This window comes from Lissotriton vulgaris, chromosome 6 (assembly GCF_964263255.1).
Source record: "Lissotriton vulgaris chromosome 6, aLisVul1.2, whole genome shotgun sequence".
NCBI lineage: Eukaryota > Metazoa > Chordata > Amphibia > Caudata > Salamandridae > Lissotriton > Lissotriton vulgaris.
This window is the reverse complement of record NC_141694.1, coordinates 1,580,310,551-1,580,329,502: the sequence shown is the minus strand read 5'-3', so window position 1 is coordinate 1,580,329,502 and position 18,952 is coordinate 1,580,310,551. Positions and strand designations below refer to the sequence as shown.

The following is an 18,952-nucleotide window of genomic DNA, read 5'->3' as shown; positions in this document are numbered from 1 at the left end:
AAGAAACAAGACAGGTGATGAACAGGGGCGCAGAGCGGGAATGAGCCCGAAAAGCTAGACAAGCCAGTTTGAAAAAGGATCTAAAGCGAACAGGGAGCCAGTGAAGTGATTTGAGAACCGGGGTGATGTGTGAAGATTTAGGGAAAGAAAGGATAAGACGAGCAGCTTGATTTTGGATGGCCTGTAGACGGCGGGATTCGTAAGCAGGGATGCCCACGTACAGGCTGTTCCCATAGTCAAGGCGGGAGATGACAAGGGCCATGACTATGGATTTAAGTGCATCGGTAGAAAAAAAGCGTGAAATTTTCCGAATTAAACGGAGAGAAAAGAAACAAGAAGACACCACGGAGCTGATCTGACTGTGCATTGATAGGTCATGACTGACCTTAATCCCAAGAGTGCGGACAGAAGAAGCAGGCACCGGGGGGGGACCAAAAGAAAGGGGCCAGTGTGCCGGGGACCAAGGGTTGGAAGGACCACCAGTGAGAACAAGTTCCGTCTTATCTGGATTGAGCTTCAGATGGTTGGCGCTCATCCAGTCAGAAATGAAAATTAAAGTAGAACAGAACTTGGAAAGGGAATCAGGAGTAGAGGAAAGATCAAAGACGAGCTGGAGGTCATCTGCGTAATTGTACACAGAGACCCCCAGCTCAAGAAGAGAGGTGATGAGAGGATGAATATAGAGATTGAAAAGAAGAGGGGAAAGAGAAGAGCCTTGGGGAACGCCGCAAGTGACTGAGCGGGGTGGAGCAGAAAAGCCGGGGAGATGAACTGCCTGGGACCTGTCCCGAAGGAAGGACGCCAGCCAGGAAAAGGCCGCACCCCGAATGCCCGCTGCGCTGACACGGTCGAGAAGGATGGAATGATCGACCGTGTCAAACGCAGCGGACAGATCGAGGAGGACCAAAGCTTGGGGGAGATTAGAGTCGGCTTTCCTCTTGAGCTCGTCCAAGACTGCGAGGACCACCATCTCCGTGGAGTGGCCCGGGCGAAATCCTGCTTGATGGGATGCAAGAAGGCCATTCTCCTCTATATAAGTGGAGAGGCAGGAGGTGACATGGGCTTCAAGGATCTTGCCGAGGTAGGGAAGAAGAGAAATGGGTCGGAAATTAGAAGGAAGAGAAGGGTCTAGACCGGTTTTTTTTAGAATAGGGAGGACTACTGCGGATTTGAAGGAAGAGGGAACTGAGCCAAGGGCCAAAGAGGAGTTGAGGAGAGCAAGAGGGGGGGCAGGACAGTTGGTGAAAAGAGTTTTGAGAATGCGTGCTGGCGCGCAATCTACGGGAGAGCCAGACTTGATTTTGACCAGAAGTTTTAGGAATGAATCGGTAGAAATAGGAGGGAAAAGAGCAAAGGAGAAAGAGGGACAGGTGGAGAGACAAGTAGGACGAGGTTGAGGTACTGTGGGAATGTTGGCTTTGATCTTCACGATCTTGTCGATAAAAAAGTCATTAAGAGAAGAGCAGAGGGATTGTGAGGGAACCAGGCTAGGGGTGGAGCGATCAGAGGTGGCAAGATTATGAACCAGAGAGAAGATTTCACGGGGTTTATTGGCCGCGAGAGCTACTCTTTCAGAAAAGTAAGCGGTTTTGGCCGCTAAGATCGCTTTTTTGTATTCAGTAAGGAGTGATTTGTATTTGGCGCGCAAGGAAGAGCAATAGTTCCGTCTCCAGTGGCGTTCCGACCGTCTAAGGTCGAGTTTGAGTGTTTTAAGTTCTGGAGAGAACCATTTGTGCGCGTCGTGGGAGCGAACCGCCTTGATCTTACGGAGCGGAGCGACTAGATCGCACGAAGAGGAAAGCCATGTGCCAATGGCGTTGACCTGGGAGTCAAGGGGAAGATTAGTGAGGTTAGGAACAGAGGAAGCCAAAGTGAGCGAGAGGGAATCAAGATCGGTCCGATTCCAACTACGGGCTAAGATGTTTTTCGGAAGGGGGGGCTTGTCGACCGCTCCCAGATGGATGGAGAAGGAGATGGAAGAATGATCCGACCAGACGCATGGGGATGTGAGAAGAGATGAGACAATGGGGCGTGAGGACCAGATTTGATCCAAAGTATGACCATGGACGTGAGTAGGGACTGAAACGTGAGATGTGAAGTTTAAACATTGGAGAGTACCAGAAAAATCTTTTGAGGGGAGGTCTTCCTTAGGGTCGCCCGGCCAATAATTAAAATCGCCGAGCAAAAGGACGGAGGAATTGTTGACCACAAGAGTGGCCATAAGGTCCTGGAGGGAGGCTACAAAAGAAGGCATAGATTGGGGGGGGCGATACACAAGGACAACAGTGAGGGGGGCAGAGAGATTGAGAGAGCGGGCAACAAGGTAGTCTACATTGGATATGAGGGGGTGATTAAGAAGTTGAAATTTGAGGATCGACCGAATGATCATCGCCACCCCTCCCCCCGCCCTGCCGTCCGGACGGTCAGCCCGGAGGGCATAATGGGTGTCAGGAAGAATGGCTAAGAGGTCGGGAAGGGAGTCGGCAGAAAACCAAGTTTCAGTCAGAAAGAGGAAATCAGGGGAATCGGTAGTGAGAAGATTGAAGAGAGCTGTCTGGTGTTTGACAGCAGAGCGGGTGTTAAGCAATATAGCAGAGGCTATAGTGGGGGCAAGGGTGGGAAGGGAACGTGGAATAAGGGAAGAGTCAGCAGCGGGTGGAGTGGGACTAGAAGGAGCCAGAGGAAGATGAGGAGGGGTAGAGACAGAAATGCCAAGTGTGTCAAGGTGTCGCAGGAGGGAGGGCGAAGGGGGGGAAGCAGCGGTAAGAGCCATGAGTTGAGCTGGGGTATACGCCAAGGAAGGGGCAGAGTGCATGGCCCCTGGTCCCGGCCCGTCGCGGACGGGCGCAGACGGGCTTAACTTAGGCGCAACTTCGGCGCGCCTTCGTCGCGCCCGCTGCGCTCGTCCGCTGCGCGGCCGGGACTGGGCAACCATGATATGGGAACACATGGGGAGAAAGAACAGGGGGCGTGGCAAGGGGGGAGGGGCCAAAGAACAGCTGCACCGAGCCCAGACCCGCCCAAGATGGTGGAGCCGCCCGTCCCACTCCAGGAGTCAGGCGAGGAGGGGGCGATCAGCGGAGGTGGTCTGGGTCGCGTGCAGGGGCAGCCAGGAAGGACTGGAGCGCTAGGTCCGAAGCGCTGAGGAGCTGAGCAGGTAGGCGGATAAAAACTATCCCAAAGAAATGTCACAAGGATTAAAAAGCAGCGTTGCTCCCGGAGACGCCTCGGGAGTTCTGGGGTGTAGCAGGATAGGCGCGCATACAGCTGACTGCCTTAAGAACTGGTCGAGGGGGGAGGGGCCAAAGAACAGCTGCACCGAGCCCAGACCTGCCCAAGATGGTGGAGCCGCCCGTCCCACTCCAGGAGTGTAAGTGTAAGTAGATAGTCCTCCAATATGCAAAAACGGACTGCATTGCACAATTTAACCCTTAGTGGCTGGCAGTGACGAAACAAGTACATTTTTTATGTAGCTCATCTAGAAGAAGTGTTCAATGAGACTAGTGCAGAAATGTACTACAGATCTGAGTAAACTTGCAGAACTACTTCACTGCGTAAACAGTGGTCGGATTATATATTTATTAACCAGATTGAGTGTAATTCAGACCCTTCAGACCCTTCAAGATTGCAATCCTGCCAACTACTACGTCTTTAACCTCTTCCGTGCTCGTGACGGAACCACTCCGTCACAAGCCACGGACGCGCTGTGCTGGTGACGGAGTGGTTTCATCACGGCGTGTCCGCCTTGCCCACGCTGCAGGAATTCCGCGCCTGCGCGGGCGTTCCATTGAGCGGGCGCGGCCGTGACGGAACCTCTCCGTCACAAGACCAGCGCGCCCATGATGGAGTGGTTCCATCAGGTGTATGGCGGCGCTGCGTGGACCCCCCTCCCACCCAGCGCTGCGGCGGAATTACCGCCGCGGCTAAGGGGTTAATGTGTCAGGTGAACATTATTTCAGATTCTTTACTCAGTTCCGTTCGGCCCTATTCCGGAGTTTACTATCCCGCACCCTGTCCCGCCCTAGGCCTGCCTCACCACCCGCAGCACTCCCTTGATGAGCCTCCACTGCCTTGCACTATAGTGCAGTGGTGTGTGCGTCCTGTCAAGCATAAGTTATGTACTAGTAGGGGAACCTGCCAGTATAAAACCTGTGATATAAATATTTTTCCTCTACGTAAGTGTGCTGTAAAAAAAAATGAAATAAGCTTGGTAAGGCTATTGCATCAACAACCATTTTGGTATGATGCTTTGTTAACTAAATTTGCCAGTCACATTTTTCAACTTATGGTAAATTTATGCTTGCATAAAAAAATCACAATATTCTAAATCCTTTGCAAACCTGTAATAACAGAAAGATAGGATGTCATCATAATACAGTCTTTACTCCTGAACGTGCTGCCATTAATACCATGGCTGCCATAAAGTGTTTTTTTTACAATCAACAGTAAGTGTGTGAGTTTGAGATAGAATAACCCTGTTCAGACTCTTCTAATGCTACCGTAGGGTTTTTCGGCTGCCAAATTCTACTGCCCACGCCCAAATCCGGAAAGAATTTTCATTATTCTCCCAGAGGTGGATAATGAGTGCACGCTACATTAACTATTGCTTAAAATTAAAGCACGCTAGCCCACACTCTCTAAAGAGTTGCCTATGGTTAGTTTTCAGCAACCACAAAACATCGTGGAATACATATTTGACGTCATGTCTAGAATCCCTTAAAGCAAAGGACATATGGTCATCTCCGTTGCCCATTGCAGCGAAAACAAAACTTCTAACCAAACAGGCAAAAAGTCTCTCAAGCGACCTCGACGAGCAACGCGTCGCCCAGCTCTTTCATGGCCCCTGGGTTTCTAAACTATACACCTCGAAAACCCTCCCATCGTATCTGGCAGCTTCTACGAAAGTACATATAAAACTCCAGTTGATGCGATTTCGTTTTGGCTTAATCCCGCTGATGGCGTACAAGTTTGGCCAGGGGTACAGGAAAGGAGCTTCATCTGAATGCCGCTTCTGCAAGCAGGAAGAGGAAAACCTCATTCATATATTGTGCATTTGTCAAAAACTTCGAGCCCAAAGAAACTTCTGGTTGTGTCCCCTTTGGCTTCTTCTCAACATCAGGACCTGCCAGAGAGGAGACTTTCCGCAGTTGGCGGCTCGTTTTGTTAACTTTATTTTAGAAATTAATTCCCCTAACTTGCTTTTTGACCAAGCATAAGCTCCTTTTCTGGTGTCATTATCGCACGTTCTCTGTTTCCTTTTTTTAATTTACAACATTTCTGTTTTAACTGCTTTGTCTATCCTTTTACTTTTACTTTTAATATGTAACGTTCATCCCAGTGTATGTACATTGCAACGATTTTAATTAATTGCGCAATAAAACTTCACTTACTACTTACTTACTCTTCTAATGCAGAGGAAAAATCTATTCCTTTCTGCATTGTCCAAAATTAAAACTTGCAATGATGCCAATACATTTGTAATAATTTTTTTTTTAATTAATATTATGTTTTTCTTTAAAAATAGAAGTGAATAGTGAATGTTTCATATTGGTTAGAATAGGGGTACCTCAAGCATCTGCAACTCATTCTGTAATACCACAATGCCCCGGGATTCAAAAAGAGGGTGACACCTCTTAAACCTGTAAGTGACTATACCTTGTGTGGCCTTTTTTCAGTCACAAAATGCTGAAGTCATTGCCTTGAAAATCCAAGCAGTATGCTGGGTTTCTGATCTAAATATGGGTTCATCCGCCTTTTTACAGTGAACGGCCCTGCTGTTTTTGAAACTTTGGTTTCAGGAGCATTTGTAGGACTTGCCTCCATTAGTATCAATGGAGCAAGCAGTAATAATATTTTTGTGTCACTGAAACATAATGGACTGACTTTTGACTCTTAACTTTTCTCTACTAATGCAATGTGACAACGTTATTATACAACCTGCCTGAATGAGCATCACAGTGGTATGTTTCTTTGCAAATGTGGCTAACACGTTACAAATGCAGTTACCAAACATGCCTCTGAAAGCTAATGCAAAGTGATGGAATGATTGCACCTTAATACAATGAACCCAACAAGAAATGTGACATCGCCGCACTGTAGTGTACCAGAATGATTTCCAAGCCTGCTATTATAGAAAGATTGGATGCCCTCAAAATATAGCCTTCACTCCTCAGCCTGCTGTCACTAATACCGTGGGTGCCATGCTGTGTTTTTACAACGAAAGGAGTGTGTTACTTTGAGATAAAATGGCCCTTGGCCCTTTTCAGAATTTGCTGGTGTCGAGAAAACAATGTACTCCCTTAGTGAATTCTCCAGAACGATATCTTGTAATTGTGCAAATGCATGTTTAGAAATATATATTTTTTTAAACATATAAATGAAGAATGATGACCAAGCTTCGCTGCTTGTTTTAACAGAGGAACTCTAGCACAAAATCACTTGCCTGTGTCAGTATGGGTTCTGTTAAGACTTTGGTTACCCAGAACACTTTAGTGGCATAACTTTCCATTTGAAGAGAAATGCATTTACCCAAATGACACCTTCACAACCACAGTCCACAAAATATACTTTTACACTCGTTGGGACATAAATATACAAGTAGATTGTGTTACCGGACCATCACTTTTTTATGACGTTCCAGTGGTGCTATGCCCTGCACCATTTTACAAAGCGGTGTTATGCCACATTGCATGGCTTAACTCCACTTTGTAAATATAGTACCATTCACGCAGGTATCTGTGGGTGTTCCACTGCAACACCCATTGCTTTTTGAAGCTGCCCCAGATTTACAATGCTGTGTAAATCTGTGGAAGCTCCAAAAACGAACCCCATGCACAACGAGGAGAAATACTTGTATTCTCCTTGTTTTTGCTTTTTCTATGTATGCTGCATTCTGAAGGACACATGCAAAGAACAAAATGCCATTAATGATTGTTTTTGTACAGGAAGGTACCTCGTTCCTGCACAAAAACAATCATTGAATCATGGTGATTTGCTACTTCTATGTGTGGTACAGAATGCAGCACATATAGAAGTAGCAAATTGCCATTATTAATTGGTTATATATACTGCTATAGATTTTTCATATTTTTTCAGATTGTTTAGTTGATGAACTATCAAATTACTTTCAGAAATTTCTATCAATCTATGATAAATGGATGGATGGATGGATGGATGGATGGATGGCTGAATGGATGGATGGATTCTAGAAAAACATTTGGAATTGCTAAGATTTTTTACAAGAAACTTGGATTTACTCTACCCATCCAATTTGTACCTACAAACAGTAAAGCAAAGCAAACAAGGAAAGGTCATGCACCTATTCATGAATCAATCACATTAAAAGAAATTTAGCCAGAATCAATGTACACTTATTTCTTACTTTTTTAAAGAATCAGTTTACTAGTAATTCTAACGGACTATGTTTTTGTCTTGTCCATAATTTGGATACCAAATTTGATGGACAACACAACATGTGTAACATCTTTCATTGACTCATGGTCGCATAGAGAAATGTAAATATGAAAAGCTAAAGAAAAATATACTTAAACCTTTTTGGCATTAATGGTACATCCATGCTTGCCCTAATTTTCTCCTGATCTTTTTGGTCTCTTATATCATGAACACATTTCAAAAAGATACCAAATGTGACCTGCCACATAGAGACATTCATACATTGAAAGCAAATAATGGTTATGTGAGAATTACACTCCTAAAATGTGAAATAGATGTCTAGAAACATTTCTAGGAGGCTGACAGTTGTTATTTAGCAGAGCACAGAGATGTACTTATAGTGTCTATCTCACAAGAACCCAATTATTATATTTTATATTACATGATAACATATTTTGAAATTATATGTTCTAGTTTCAAGCAGGAAATGCTTTTGGCCAGTTGTAAGTACCTTTATGTGGCATACTATTAGATAGTTTCCAGTCTGCAGTAAAATGAATAGCAGCATATAGTTAGTTTATGTCGATGCTTTCAAAAGAAACTAGCGCTTTCTGCTTTTTAGAGCAGCTGACTTGCAGGTATTTTGTAAGGGGTATAGCTTCTGGGGGCGTCTTTGGGGTGTTACATCCCTCTAATACATCTTTTTTCTGGTAAATAGTTGGGTACAAGTGCTTTCAGTTGAGTATGGTGAGGTGTCAATTGGATTTCACCAGGATTTTTTTTACATACATACATACAAAAGCACACACACATCTTACTGACATAGCTATTTTTAATATGTAAGTTATTTAATCATTTATTATTGAGACAATTATTATCATGACTGCATATATAAAATTCACAGTAAGAGTTCAATTTCAATTCATAGTTCTAATAGTAATGTTTCTATTATTCACATTTAATTCATAACTTTTTTATGACAATAATAGTGAATAAAGGAATAAGCATATTGTGTAGAGAAGTAGTCTGTACTTATAGACAAATGTTATGAGAAGAGTGTTGCACACCGGACTTCTGAAACCATTTTACAGATACTGGATTGTGTTTTTATGCTGTGATGGTGTAAATATTTAAAAGGCTTGTCTCCAGGCTTTTTCCAGTTCTCTAGTTATACTTTGGCAATAACTTGTCCTATTCTCATCTTGATAACATGGTGTTTTTTCCCACACTGGTCTATTCAAGATGCAATAGGAATGTACTATTTGCATGTAATTTTAGTGATTTAAGGTGCGACAAAGGGCAACTAAAAACATTAAAGAGAAAAACAGCATATTGACAACAGTCACAACCAATTGAACCAAACAAATAGTACAACTCTGAATATAGTTTTTTTCTAATATATTTATTGCCCAGATCTGGTCATATGTGTATCAAAGTTGGCAAGGTCTATATTTTGATATCAATTAAATGATCAATTAAATGATTACCATTAGGTTAGGTACAAGTATCACTTACTGCACAACATAGTGTGGTTTGCATTAGTGATTGGAATGCAGATATCATTATTTTAAATGTTGTGGCTACAATAAAATATCTGGCTTAAAGCACAATTGAAATGTAGTATAGTAAGTGTCTTAAGTAATGTTGATTAACACTCATTCACATCTGCCAAGTGCCATCCAAATAGAAAAAAATGAAAGCTGCACATCTGGCCCCAAGATTGTTTAAAAATATGTACTGCATTACATCTATTAGTATAGCAAGAAATATGTTATGGCAAGAATTTTCTCTCTTGTATTTCAGTATGGTGCAAGTTGCAGTTTCAAACAATCTGTAAGTGCCCTTTAGTGATGTGCAGGCCAGTTGGAAAAGGTCTGCCTACTTCATGTAGAATTTAGCTGAGATGCCTGGAGTATTGTGTCATTCATAGAAGGCTTCTTTTGCTCAATTGCAGACACAGCCTCTCCAATATAAAACCTTTCCAGAAAATTCAGAATAGCAGGCACCGCCATTCATATTAGGATGCTGGGAGTAAAGGCATTTCCATGGCAGCATCGCCGCCATGGAAAGGCTGGCGGGGATTTGCTATGGTTGCGGGCCCCGAAGGGGTAGGGGTTGGGGTGTGCACTTGGGGGATACCCATGGCCCCCCCTCCATTTCCATACACAAGTTGGCAGGCACCGCGCGGTGCCTGCCACGTTTGTTCATGGAAATGCACAACATGGCAACTTGGCATTGCTATAAGCAGCACCCGCCGCAATGTTGAACTGCAGAATGCAACTGCCCGTTTTTTCCGTTGCATCCTTATTCGTGGTGCCGGACCACCGCATGTCTTGCGGCTGGTCCCAACACAGCGGGGATAGCGGGCGGACTTAAATCTGCCCGCCATCCTAATCACCCGCTTAGTATCTCAACAAGCCTCCATTCCTCTCCTTTTCCACTGCCCCTTAAGCCCCTCTCATGCATCCTGTCCCTGTATAATGTATTTTTACATTATATTCAAGCATGATTGTTGGAAAATCTGAAGCTTACCCAGGACCATCTTACTAACATAGCTATTTTTAATATGAAAGTTATGTAATCATTTATTATTGAGACAATTATTATCATGACTGCATACATAAAATTAACATTAGGAGTTCAATCCCAATTCATAGTTCTAATGGTAATGTTTCTATTATTCACATTAAATTCAAAACTCTTTTTTATGACAATAATAGTGAATGATAGAATAAGCCCTGTAGGTACAGAACATGATCAGAGTAAATTGAGATTTTTTGTGTGCAATTCCTGCGGCCCATATTTTGCATGCACACAACTAAGGTCTAGGTTTTACATAAAAACAGATTCACCATCATTAACATACTTTATGGAGTAACTCGAAATGTTTCATCATGGTGGTAAGTGTCTATTGGGAAACATCAAACAGAAAGTTGCATTCTGAATGTTGTGCTCGATTCATTATGAAGAGCAAATATGTGAAATTAATATTAAGCAAATAGGTAACAAGGACAAGGCATCCCTGGGCTTTGGCACAGGTAGGTTAGATGATGGATGGATGTAAATTAAGCAAAACGTATAGATTCTAGAAGTATAGAACTGCCGTTTCAGGTAGAAAGCCCTAGAAAAATGTAATCTGAATGTAATAATATTTTCATTATTTGCCAGACTCTATCGTGCTTGTTACTTTCTGGAGCATCAGCAGTTTGTTAAGTTTCGTGTTTGAAAAGAATAAAGACAAGTTGGTATTCAAACTTGTAGGTCCTGGTTTTCATTATGTCCAGCAAACTCTCTGGGAAAAATAAAAGTAGGAACTGAACAAAGGATTTAAATCCCGCAGAGCAGATGCAAATTTCGACCGGGAGTGATACATGCTCCAGCTAAACCCAACTAGCTTTCAGATGAAGAAAGGGACTAGTTGAGATACATTTGTTATTGCATAATATCCTGAAATCAACACACGTTGTATAAATTATTCCCTGTAAATTTCTGTCATCTTGAGAATTGTAAAAGAGACTATCTGAGATTTGGCTGATGTAAGCTAAAGAGGGACTGGTCCAACCCAACGTTTCAGAATAGTGCCTGGAGTGCAATCTACCATGACCTTTAACTGCCATCTGCGCTTTATGCTTTTTGATGCTTTCCCACTTAAATCTTTAATAATTCATATCTCTGGTTCCCCCTACTAGATTCTGTTGTTTTACTGTTTTTCCATTTTTCTAAAATGGAAGGAGGTTTTTAGTGTGTTGTGTTTTTGACTTGTAACTGTTGGGTACTTCTAAATGCTTTACAAATTTTTGTTAGATTAAGCTTGGCTGCTCTGTGCCTTAGCTATCAGGGGTTTAGCTCAGGTCTAAATTACTGAAACCTTTAAATGGACATACCAGGACAGTGACTTTTATACCTGTGGTGGACACCAAACCACCCAAACTAATAAACTATGAACACTATACTTCTAACATTAACCACTGTAATAGAATCATAGATCAAATTTTTAGAGAATGCCCTGGAGGCAAATAATATGCATTAAAACGCCACAAGGGATCAAACATTGTATTAACAAGAAAGAGTAGCTGTGCCGCAGGCTCAGGCAGGCACAGCAGGGAAGTCCTCTTCTATAAAATCTGTGTGTTTCTTGTCTCTACTTATTCAAGAAATGAAAAACATTCCTTTGAATATTTAGTACTTGGATCTACGTCAAGCCAAGGAAGCTGTAAGTGATACTTCCAAGCTTCTGTTATTGATATTTCACAAGGCTGAATGAAGACGCTGCTGAACAGGGTGCAATAAAATGAATAATACAATACACTGCTTGTGCAAGGTACTTAACATGATACATGGACTGGTCTCGGATCTTCTTGGAAGGGGCTTTATTTAGGTGCTAAGCTATAGTCCATGGTTTAAGATGGCTGATGCTGATCTTGAAAGTGAATAGTTTACCATAACTCTAGCACACTTTATATAAACAACTTTAGGTAATAGGTTTATCACAAGAAGCATTGCATTGTGTTTTGCTGTAAGTTCGAGGTATTTCGTGCACCTTACCAAGTCCTTCAGTATTTAGATTGTAGCCTATGGACAGTATAGCATTGATTCCCAGCTTCAAAGGACCACATAACTTGAAATCTAATAGTAGGAGTGATTTACGTCAATGTAACATCGTGCAACTTTCTGTCTGTGCCATTTCCTCAGTAGCTGGGAAATTTGCCAACCAATAATATTTTATTTTGCTGTTCCTTACAGCAGCACAAACTTTCCTGGGATTTAAACATAATCAGGTAATATATGTTCATATCAATTTTTTCTATATAAATTGTGTTTACGTTGTGTATCATGCAGGCGACCTCAAAGATTTGCCTCTTGCAACTCAAATAAGACCTTGCAACTTTATTGTTGTTCCCCCATGAAAGCTTTAAGCATGTAGCCATCCTAAATCAATAGAACATTTCACAATGTATCACTGACAGGTTGAGCCAAACGTTAATGTAGGGATATTAGTTTAGGTTTAAATCATATTTTCTTGAGTTTTGAATGCATAAAGCTTCAGATAATATGTTACAGCCGGCATTGTGCGTGCATGTAAAATTGCAATTGATGGCTCAGAAAATATCCCCACCCCCACTGATCGTATTCATGATATCACAGTCCACTCAGAGGTCATCCATCTTTGGTAAGTTCTACCCCTGCTATGCCAGTCTCATCCCCGCAGTCTGAAATGGCTTCCCTAATGTGCAGTATGCACAGTATTTCGGGCCACAGGAGATAGTTTAAGTCCCTGGACAAAATATAAACAGATGGGGGCCCCAAAGTTTCATAAACTGTCAACTTTTTCTGGAATGTGGAACGATACCTTTCCCAACCCCAGCAAAGATCACATCCTTGTTTACCAAGTTTACAATGTAGGTATTTTATGGTTTAAAAACCCCTTCCATGCTTACGACGAGCTCAGCTCATCATGAGGCACAGTGGAGTTGTGCACATAACGAGCTGAGTTCGTCAATACTGCTTTGGCCCTCCCACGCGCTGCAAATTCCCCCCCTGTGGGGCGGAGTCATGACGAGTCCAGCTCGTCATGAGCACAGCACCACTGTGCAGCATGACGACCTGGACTCGTCATGAGTACTGTGGTGCCTGCGCGGCCCCTCCCTCTGCACCGTGGGGGAATTAGCCCCACGTGGAAGGGTTTAACACAGCTCACCAACAGTTCATGCTTTGCTGCTAACAGCATATTTGAGATGTTCGTGCCTATTTTGAGTATAGCAGATAAATGCCCTCTGAGGAAGTGCCCAACTCTACCATCTCCTTGACCATATTTGAGATAATGATTACGATAGCCTCATCCTCAGGATCATTTCTCTTATCTTTTTGCGTTGATTCCCTCATTTCATTGCAATGGTACTTTGAACTCTGCAGTGGCCGAAACCTGCTGAACAAATTCAACCATGTGTGTTCTGTTTGCAGGATAGCTTAATTTCCAAATAGGCAGAAATGTCACTCCTGTACAGCAGCTGTCTGTATGCAGGTTACAGGCACAGTTGTACAGATTACAGGTATGGAATGCAGGAGTAAATGGTATAATTGCCTGATCCGATTTTAAATTTTAACAGAAATTGTTAGTTTAAATGTTTTTCTAGCAGCTTTACTGCAGCACACAGATCTTGCATTATAAATTAAAAGGCGACATTCACTTTGTAACTTTGTTTGCAGGATGTTATTCAAACCTATACCTAAATTGGCCTGAAGAGACTTGTGAGCAGTGGTGGTGAACGATTCCTGTTAGGAAGTGCCTTCAGACTACTAACTCAAAATACATTATGATGCACTGCATATTGATTCCCTGCATATACCTGTCTGTAAGTATGCTTACTTCTCTCAAGACACCTCCTTTCTATATCAGGCTTTTGGAAGGGATGAGGTACTGGAAAGCCCATAACACTGTGTAATCAAAAACTGATCTCTAAAGGGTTCAAAATGGAAAGGGGCGACCACTCGGTCCCCCCGAACGTATGGTGGAGTACCCCGATCCCCCCGGGAAGCCATTTTGGGCGGGAGGCGAGTCTCGGCTGGTATGCCCGAAGCGGCGTAGCCGGGGCGCGCCTTTTCCCGCCCAAGAGGGGGTTGTCCTAGACACCAACACCGCTAGCCACGCCCTGGAGGCGGATTGGAGGTGGGTCCGCGCCCGCCCGAAGAAGGATAAAAGGAGCGACAAGCCAAGGAAGCATCCTCTTGTTCCTGTGCTCTGAAGCTGCACCTCCCCGTTGCACGTGAGCTCGAGACGGAACGAAGAGCCATTTTTGAGAATTAATCGTGTGTTTCTTCTTTCAGTGAGTTCGGAGCTTCCTGCCTAGGACCTTTGAGGAGTATACGCAGACGATGCCTAGCAAGAAGGTCAGAAAGAGGATCGGGACCGATCAGATGCTTCGTATGCTGATGAAAGACATGGCGGATATGAAAAAGCAGATGCGGTAATGAATGGTGTGGGGGGGCCTAAGAGAGTCATCGGACCAGCATTGCCGGGAGTGGTCCCTAGCGGGAGAGGTAGAAGGGCCAAGAAGGGAGAGTCGGGGGGGAGGCCCCGGTTCCCGAAGCACCCCCTGCGCACCCGGTCACCCCGATCGAGGCCCCGACTCTGGTCCCAGATGTGGGCCAACCGATCCCTGTGGTAGTCACTCCAGTGAGCGGGGAGGATATGCCTCCTGAGCTGGCTGCCCAGTTGGCGGCATGGTTAGGCAAAGAGAACGAGGGGGCCACGGCTGAGGAAGCCAGGGCAATAATGAAGCAGTTGCGGCAATCGAAAGATGCTGCGAAGGCACCGTCTCCTTTTGTTTCCCCGCAGGCTCCCGTGGAACAACCAGTATCGGGCATTGGTTCGGCAGGAACTACGGTCACAGTGGCCGGTTCAGGTAAGCAGCCGTTGCCGATTGCGGGGGAGGGATCGGTACCTTCAAGGAGGGAAAAAGTTGTTCAGCATATCCCGATTGAGGTAAAAGAAAGGATATGGGCTGATAAATACGTGAACATGTTTTCCTTGTTGACCGATCACTATGAGATTGAACATGTTAAAAATCAAAAGGAGTTTCTGCATCCTAGTGTATGGCGCGCCAAGATGGCCAGTTTCAGAGTTGATGAATCGATCGACAATTGGGGCAGAGCGTTTGGAATGTTCATTGCAATTATGGGGGAACGTAGGCCCGAATTATTGGTGGGATTAGCCGTGTATCAGACACGCATCATGGAATTTTATGGAACATATGGTGGCAATCAATGGTTTTATTACGATAGCATATTTCGTAAGTCCAAGGAGCACGACTCATCCCTGACGTGGGATTGTTTCGACTCCATTTCCTGGCAGAGAATGGAGAAGTCAGGCACGGCGAAGTCGCCATCTTTAGGGGGGAATATGGTCGAGTTTTCCCGCCATTCATCTGGGGCGCCCTTTCGGGCAGGATCAGGCAATGATCAGCACACAAGGAATAATGGCAACTCAGGTAAAAAAGGGGTCTGCTGGAGCTTTAGCAGAGGTAAATGTACTAGGCCGCAGGGATCTTGCAGGTTTAGGCATGAATGTGCTGGGTGCGGGCAGTCCTCGCACCCGGAGACCATGTGCAGAGCCAAAAATGGTGATCCGGGAAGTAGAGGGGGCGCCAAACAGTTCTGAAATAGTCCGAGGGGCGCCTCTCCCTACCCCGATTGATATCATGGCAATGATTCCTTGGCTGAACGAATATCCGGATCATATCTCCGCTGGGGTGTTGCGAGATGGTTTTTCATATGGTTTCCGCATCCCGGCGGGGGATTTTCAGGGTAAAGCGCAATGTAGGAACCAACTGTCGGTTCTGCAGAATACGGCGGTGGTACAAGCAAAGATTGGGAAGGAGGTGACCCGAGGTCGGGTTACCGGCCCATATGACATGCCGCCTGTTGCTAATTTTGTTTGTTCGCCTCTGGGAGTGGTCCCCAAAAAGGACCCAGGGGAATTCAGGTTGATACATAATTTGTCAGCTCCAAGGGGTCTTTCGGTGAACGATGCGATTGACCCGGGAGTTTGTTCGGTGCGGTACGCATCTTTTGATGAGGCTGTCGCCATGTTGAATCGCCTGGGGCCCGGAGCGCTGATGGCCAAATCGGACATTGAGTCGGCGTTCTGGTTGCTCCCGGTACACCCCGATGATCAGCGTCTCCTTGGTTTCATGTTTCAAGGACGCTACTACATGGATAAATGTATGCCAATGGGTTGCTCCATCTCTTGTGCGTATTTTGAAAAATTCAGTAGTTTTTTGCAATGGGCGTTCACAAGAACAACAGGGTTTACACATGTTATGCATTATCTTGATGATTTTCTATTTCTGGGGGCAGCCGGGGACATAGAATGTGCACAGGCTTTGAATGAATTTTGTGATCTCATGACTCGCTTTGGCGTGCCATTGGCACCAGGTAAGACAGTGGGCCCGGCTACTTCGCTCGAGTTTCTTGGAATAGAGCTCGACTCCGAAGAGGGGTGCTTCCGTTTGCCTATGGAAAAGGTAACGAAGTTTTACGCATCGCTTGAAACATTTATTAGTGAGACGAAGGTAAATTTGCATCAGTTGCAGCAGGCTGTGGGTCAGCTGAATTTTGCCCTTAGAGTAATACCGATGGCTCGCCCCTTTTCCCGCTCTATTGCTCAAGCCATGGTCGGCCTTAAGGAAGGGCACCACCGCACAAGGCTCTCGGCAGAGGTCCGCCAGGACATGCGCATATGGTTGGCATTCCTGGCGGATTTCAACGGTCGTGTCGTGTGGACCAAACCAGCGGTCTCCTCCGTGGAGCTGGGGTTGTGGACTGACTCGGCAGGGAGTGTGGGTTTTGGCGCCATCTTGGGTAATCATTGGTCAGCACGAACCTGGCCGACATGGTGGCACGAGAGTGGGCTGACAGGTAACATTGGGTTTCTCGAACTGTTCCCTATTCTGGTGGCCTTGAAAACATGGCCTGAGGAGTTTCGGGATCGCTCTGTGGTGTTCTGGTCTGACAATATGACCGTGGTTGAGTGTATCAATAGTCAGGCAGCACGCTGCAAATGGATCTTGAGACTGTTGAAGGAAATTGTCCTGCTGTGTATGAGACTAAACGTCCACTTTAGGGCAAGACATGTGCCAGGGGTGTTAAATCAGGCAGCTGATGCACTTTCTCGTTCCCGTACGCAGGCCTTCTGGGGTTTTCTGCCCTCAGCGGACCCGGTGGCGGCACCATTTCCCGAAGCTCTCTGGTCTCTCGGTGCCCCGGACTACAAGACCTCGTGGGAGAGAGTCTAGCACCCAGGACAAGGAAGGCTTATGAAGGGGCGTTCCGTTCTTATTTGTCCTTTTTGGGTTCAGCTAGGGGGGAGCTTTGGGGCCAAGAGGAGTATGTCCTGAACTTTTTATTATCATTACATCAGGCAGGCAAATCAGTGGCTATGGCCAATAGGAACCGGGCCGCCATTTCTTTCATGGCACGGGCCCATGGCATACAGGATCCCACGGCGTCTTTCTTGGTGCAGAAGGCGCTGCGTGGGTGGCAACGCCGTGAGGGTTGCAGAGTGGATGAAAGATACCCGATAGGTCTTGAAAGGTTGGCCCTGTTACTGTCCGTACTCCCTGGGACATGTTCATCTCAATCAGAGACAGTGCTATTCCGGGCCGCTTTTGCATTAGCATTCCATGGGGCTATGCGGGTAAGCGAGCTGGTAGCGAGGAACAAGCAGGATACGGGGGGAGGTCTGTGCCGTGAGCACATTCAAATTAAGGGGGAGACAATGGTAATCTCATTTGCCAGGTCCAAGACCGATCAGAAAGCGATCGGGGACAGTGTAGTGGTTCAGCGGATTCCGGGATCTCCCATGTGCCCGGTAGCATGCGTTGAGGAGTATTTGGCGCAGAGGGCGGCATCATGGGGGGGAAGCTTGCTGAGGCACGCCGACGCCACCCCACTGACCAGGTTTCAGTTCCAGCGGGTGCTAACGATGGCAATCGCAGCGGCGGGCTTGAACCCGTGCGAGTTTGGGACCCATTCCTTCCGGATAGGGGCTGCTACAGAGGCTACAGCCAGGGGTCTGAGTGTGGAAAAGGTGAAACAGTTGGGGCCTTGGTCCTCGAATTGTTATAAAAGGTATGTGCGGTTGCACATGTTGTGAAGCCTATGCCTTGCACTCACGCTTCTTGTTTTTGTTTGGTTTACAGTGTCGCGAGCTTACGAGGCGGGGCGGACTGTGCAGTCGACCCGACACCTGGGAACCAGCGGTCAAAGATCACCGGCTGAGGAAAGAGTGGTGTGGGTCGTGGGCCACTCATACGTGAGGCGTGCCGCAGACGTATTCAAAGCAGGTGACATGATTCACATGGCTGGGGAATACGGGTACAGGGTGACCTTCTACGGAAGGGGCGGGCTCTGTATTGACCAGTTTCAAAGTTTTATGGAGGGTTTGTTAGGGCGGACAAGTTCACCGCCATCTGTAATCATAGTGCATCTTGGGGGCAATGATTTGGTGACCACTGGTAGACGAGTACTTCTCGAGTTGATACTATCCACAGTGAGTTGGTTGGCGAGAAGGGTTCCAGGGTGCACGATTGCATGGTCCCATATGATTCCACGAAAGGTGTGGCGGGGGGCTATTTCTGTGGCTGCTGTAAATCATTCAGTGAAGAAGGTGAATAACAAACTTGGTAGATTGTTCCGTACAAGTACATTGCATTCTTTTCCGCATGGGTGTATCAGGGGGGACCATATGTATCTAGAGGATGGAGTTCATTTGTCCCGGGTGGGGAATTCTTTACTCATAGGAGACTTCGTAGCTTGGTTAAAGAGTTTGCAGCCATGACCTTTAAGTAGGAGTTTTTGTGGGGGGTCCGGATAGCCGGTCAACTATCCGGCCTGTGGCGGTAAGGTCATGATCGGTGAGCAGGAATTAGAAGATCCCTAGAGGTGGGGCGTCACCCATTATGGATGGGAGCGCCCGGGGGGAGGCGGCCATTGGCCCCTCAAACGGGGAGGCGGTCCCCTCTAAGGATGGGGACGCCGAAAGGGAAGGCGGCCATAGGCC

General features: G+C 45.7%; 2 protein-coding genes across 18 annotated transcripts in view; both read right to left on the bottom strand.

Moving 5' to 3' along the window:
• LOC147709160 (uncharacterized) overlaps positions 1-2,950 on the bottom strand; it is a 30,867-nt gene extending 27,917 nt beyond the window's left edge. The window contains exon 1 of the mRNA XM_086925169.1: positions 1,283-2,950. Within this exon, the coding sequence (XP_086781295.1) occupies positions 1,283-2,950 (1,668 nt within the window). The remainder of the gene's footprint in view (positions 1-1,282) is intronic.
• The window catches only part of NRXN1 (neurexin 1), a 1,556,457-nt gene that overhangs the window by 476,950 nt on the left and 1,060,555 nt on the right, over positions 1-18,952 (bottom strand). The window lies entirely within an intron of this gene.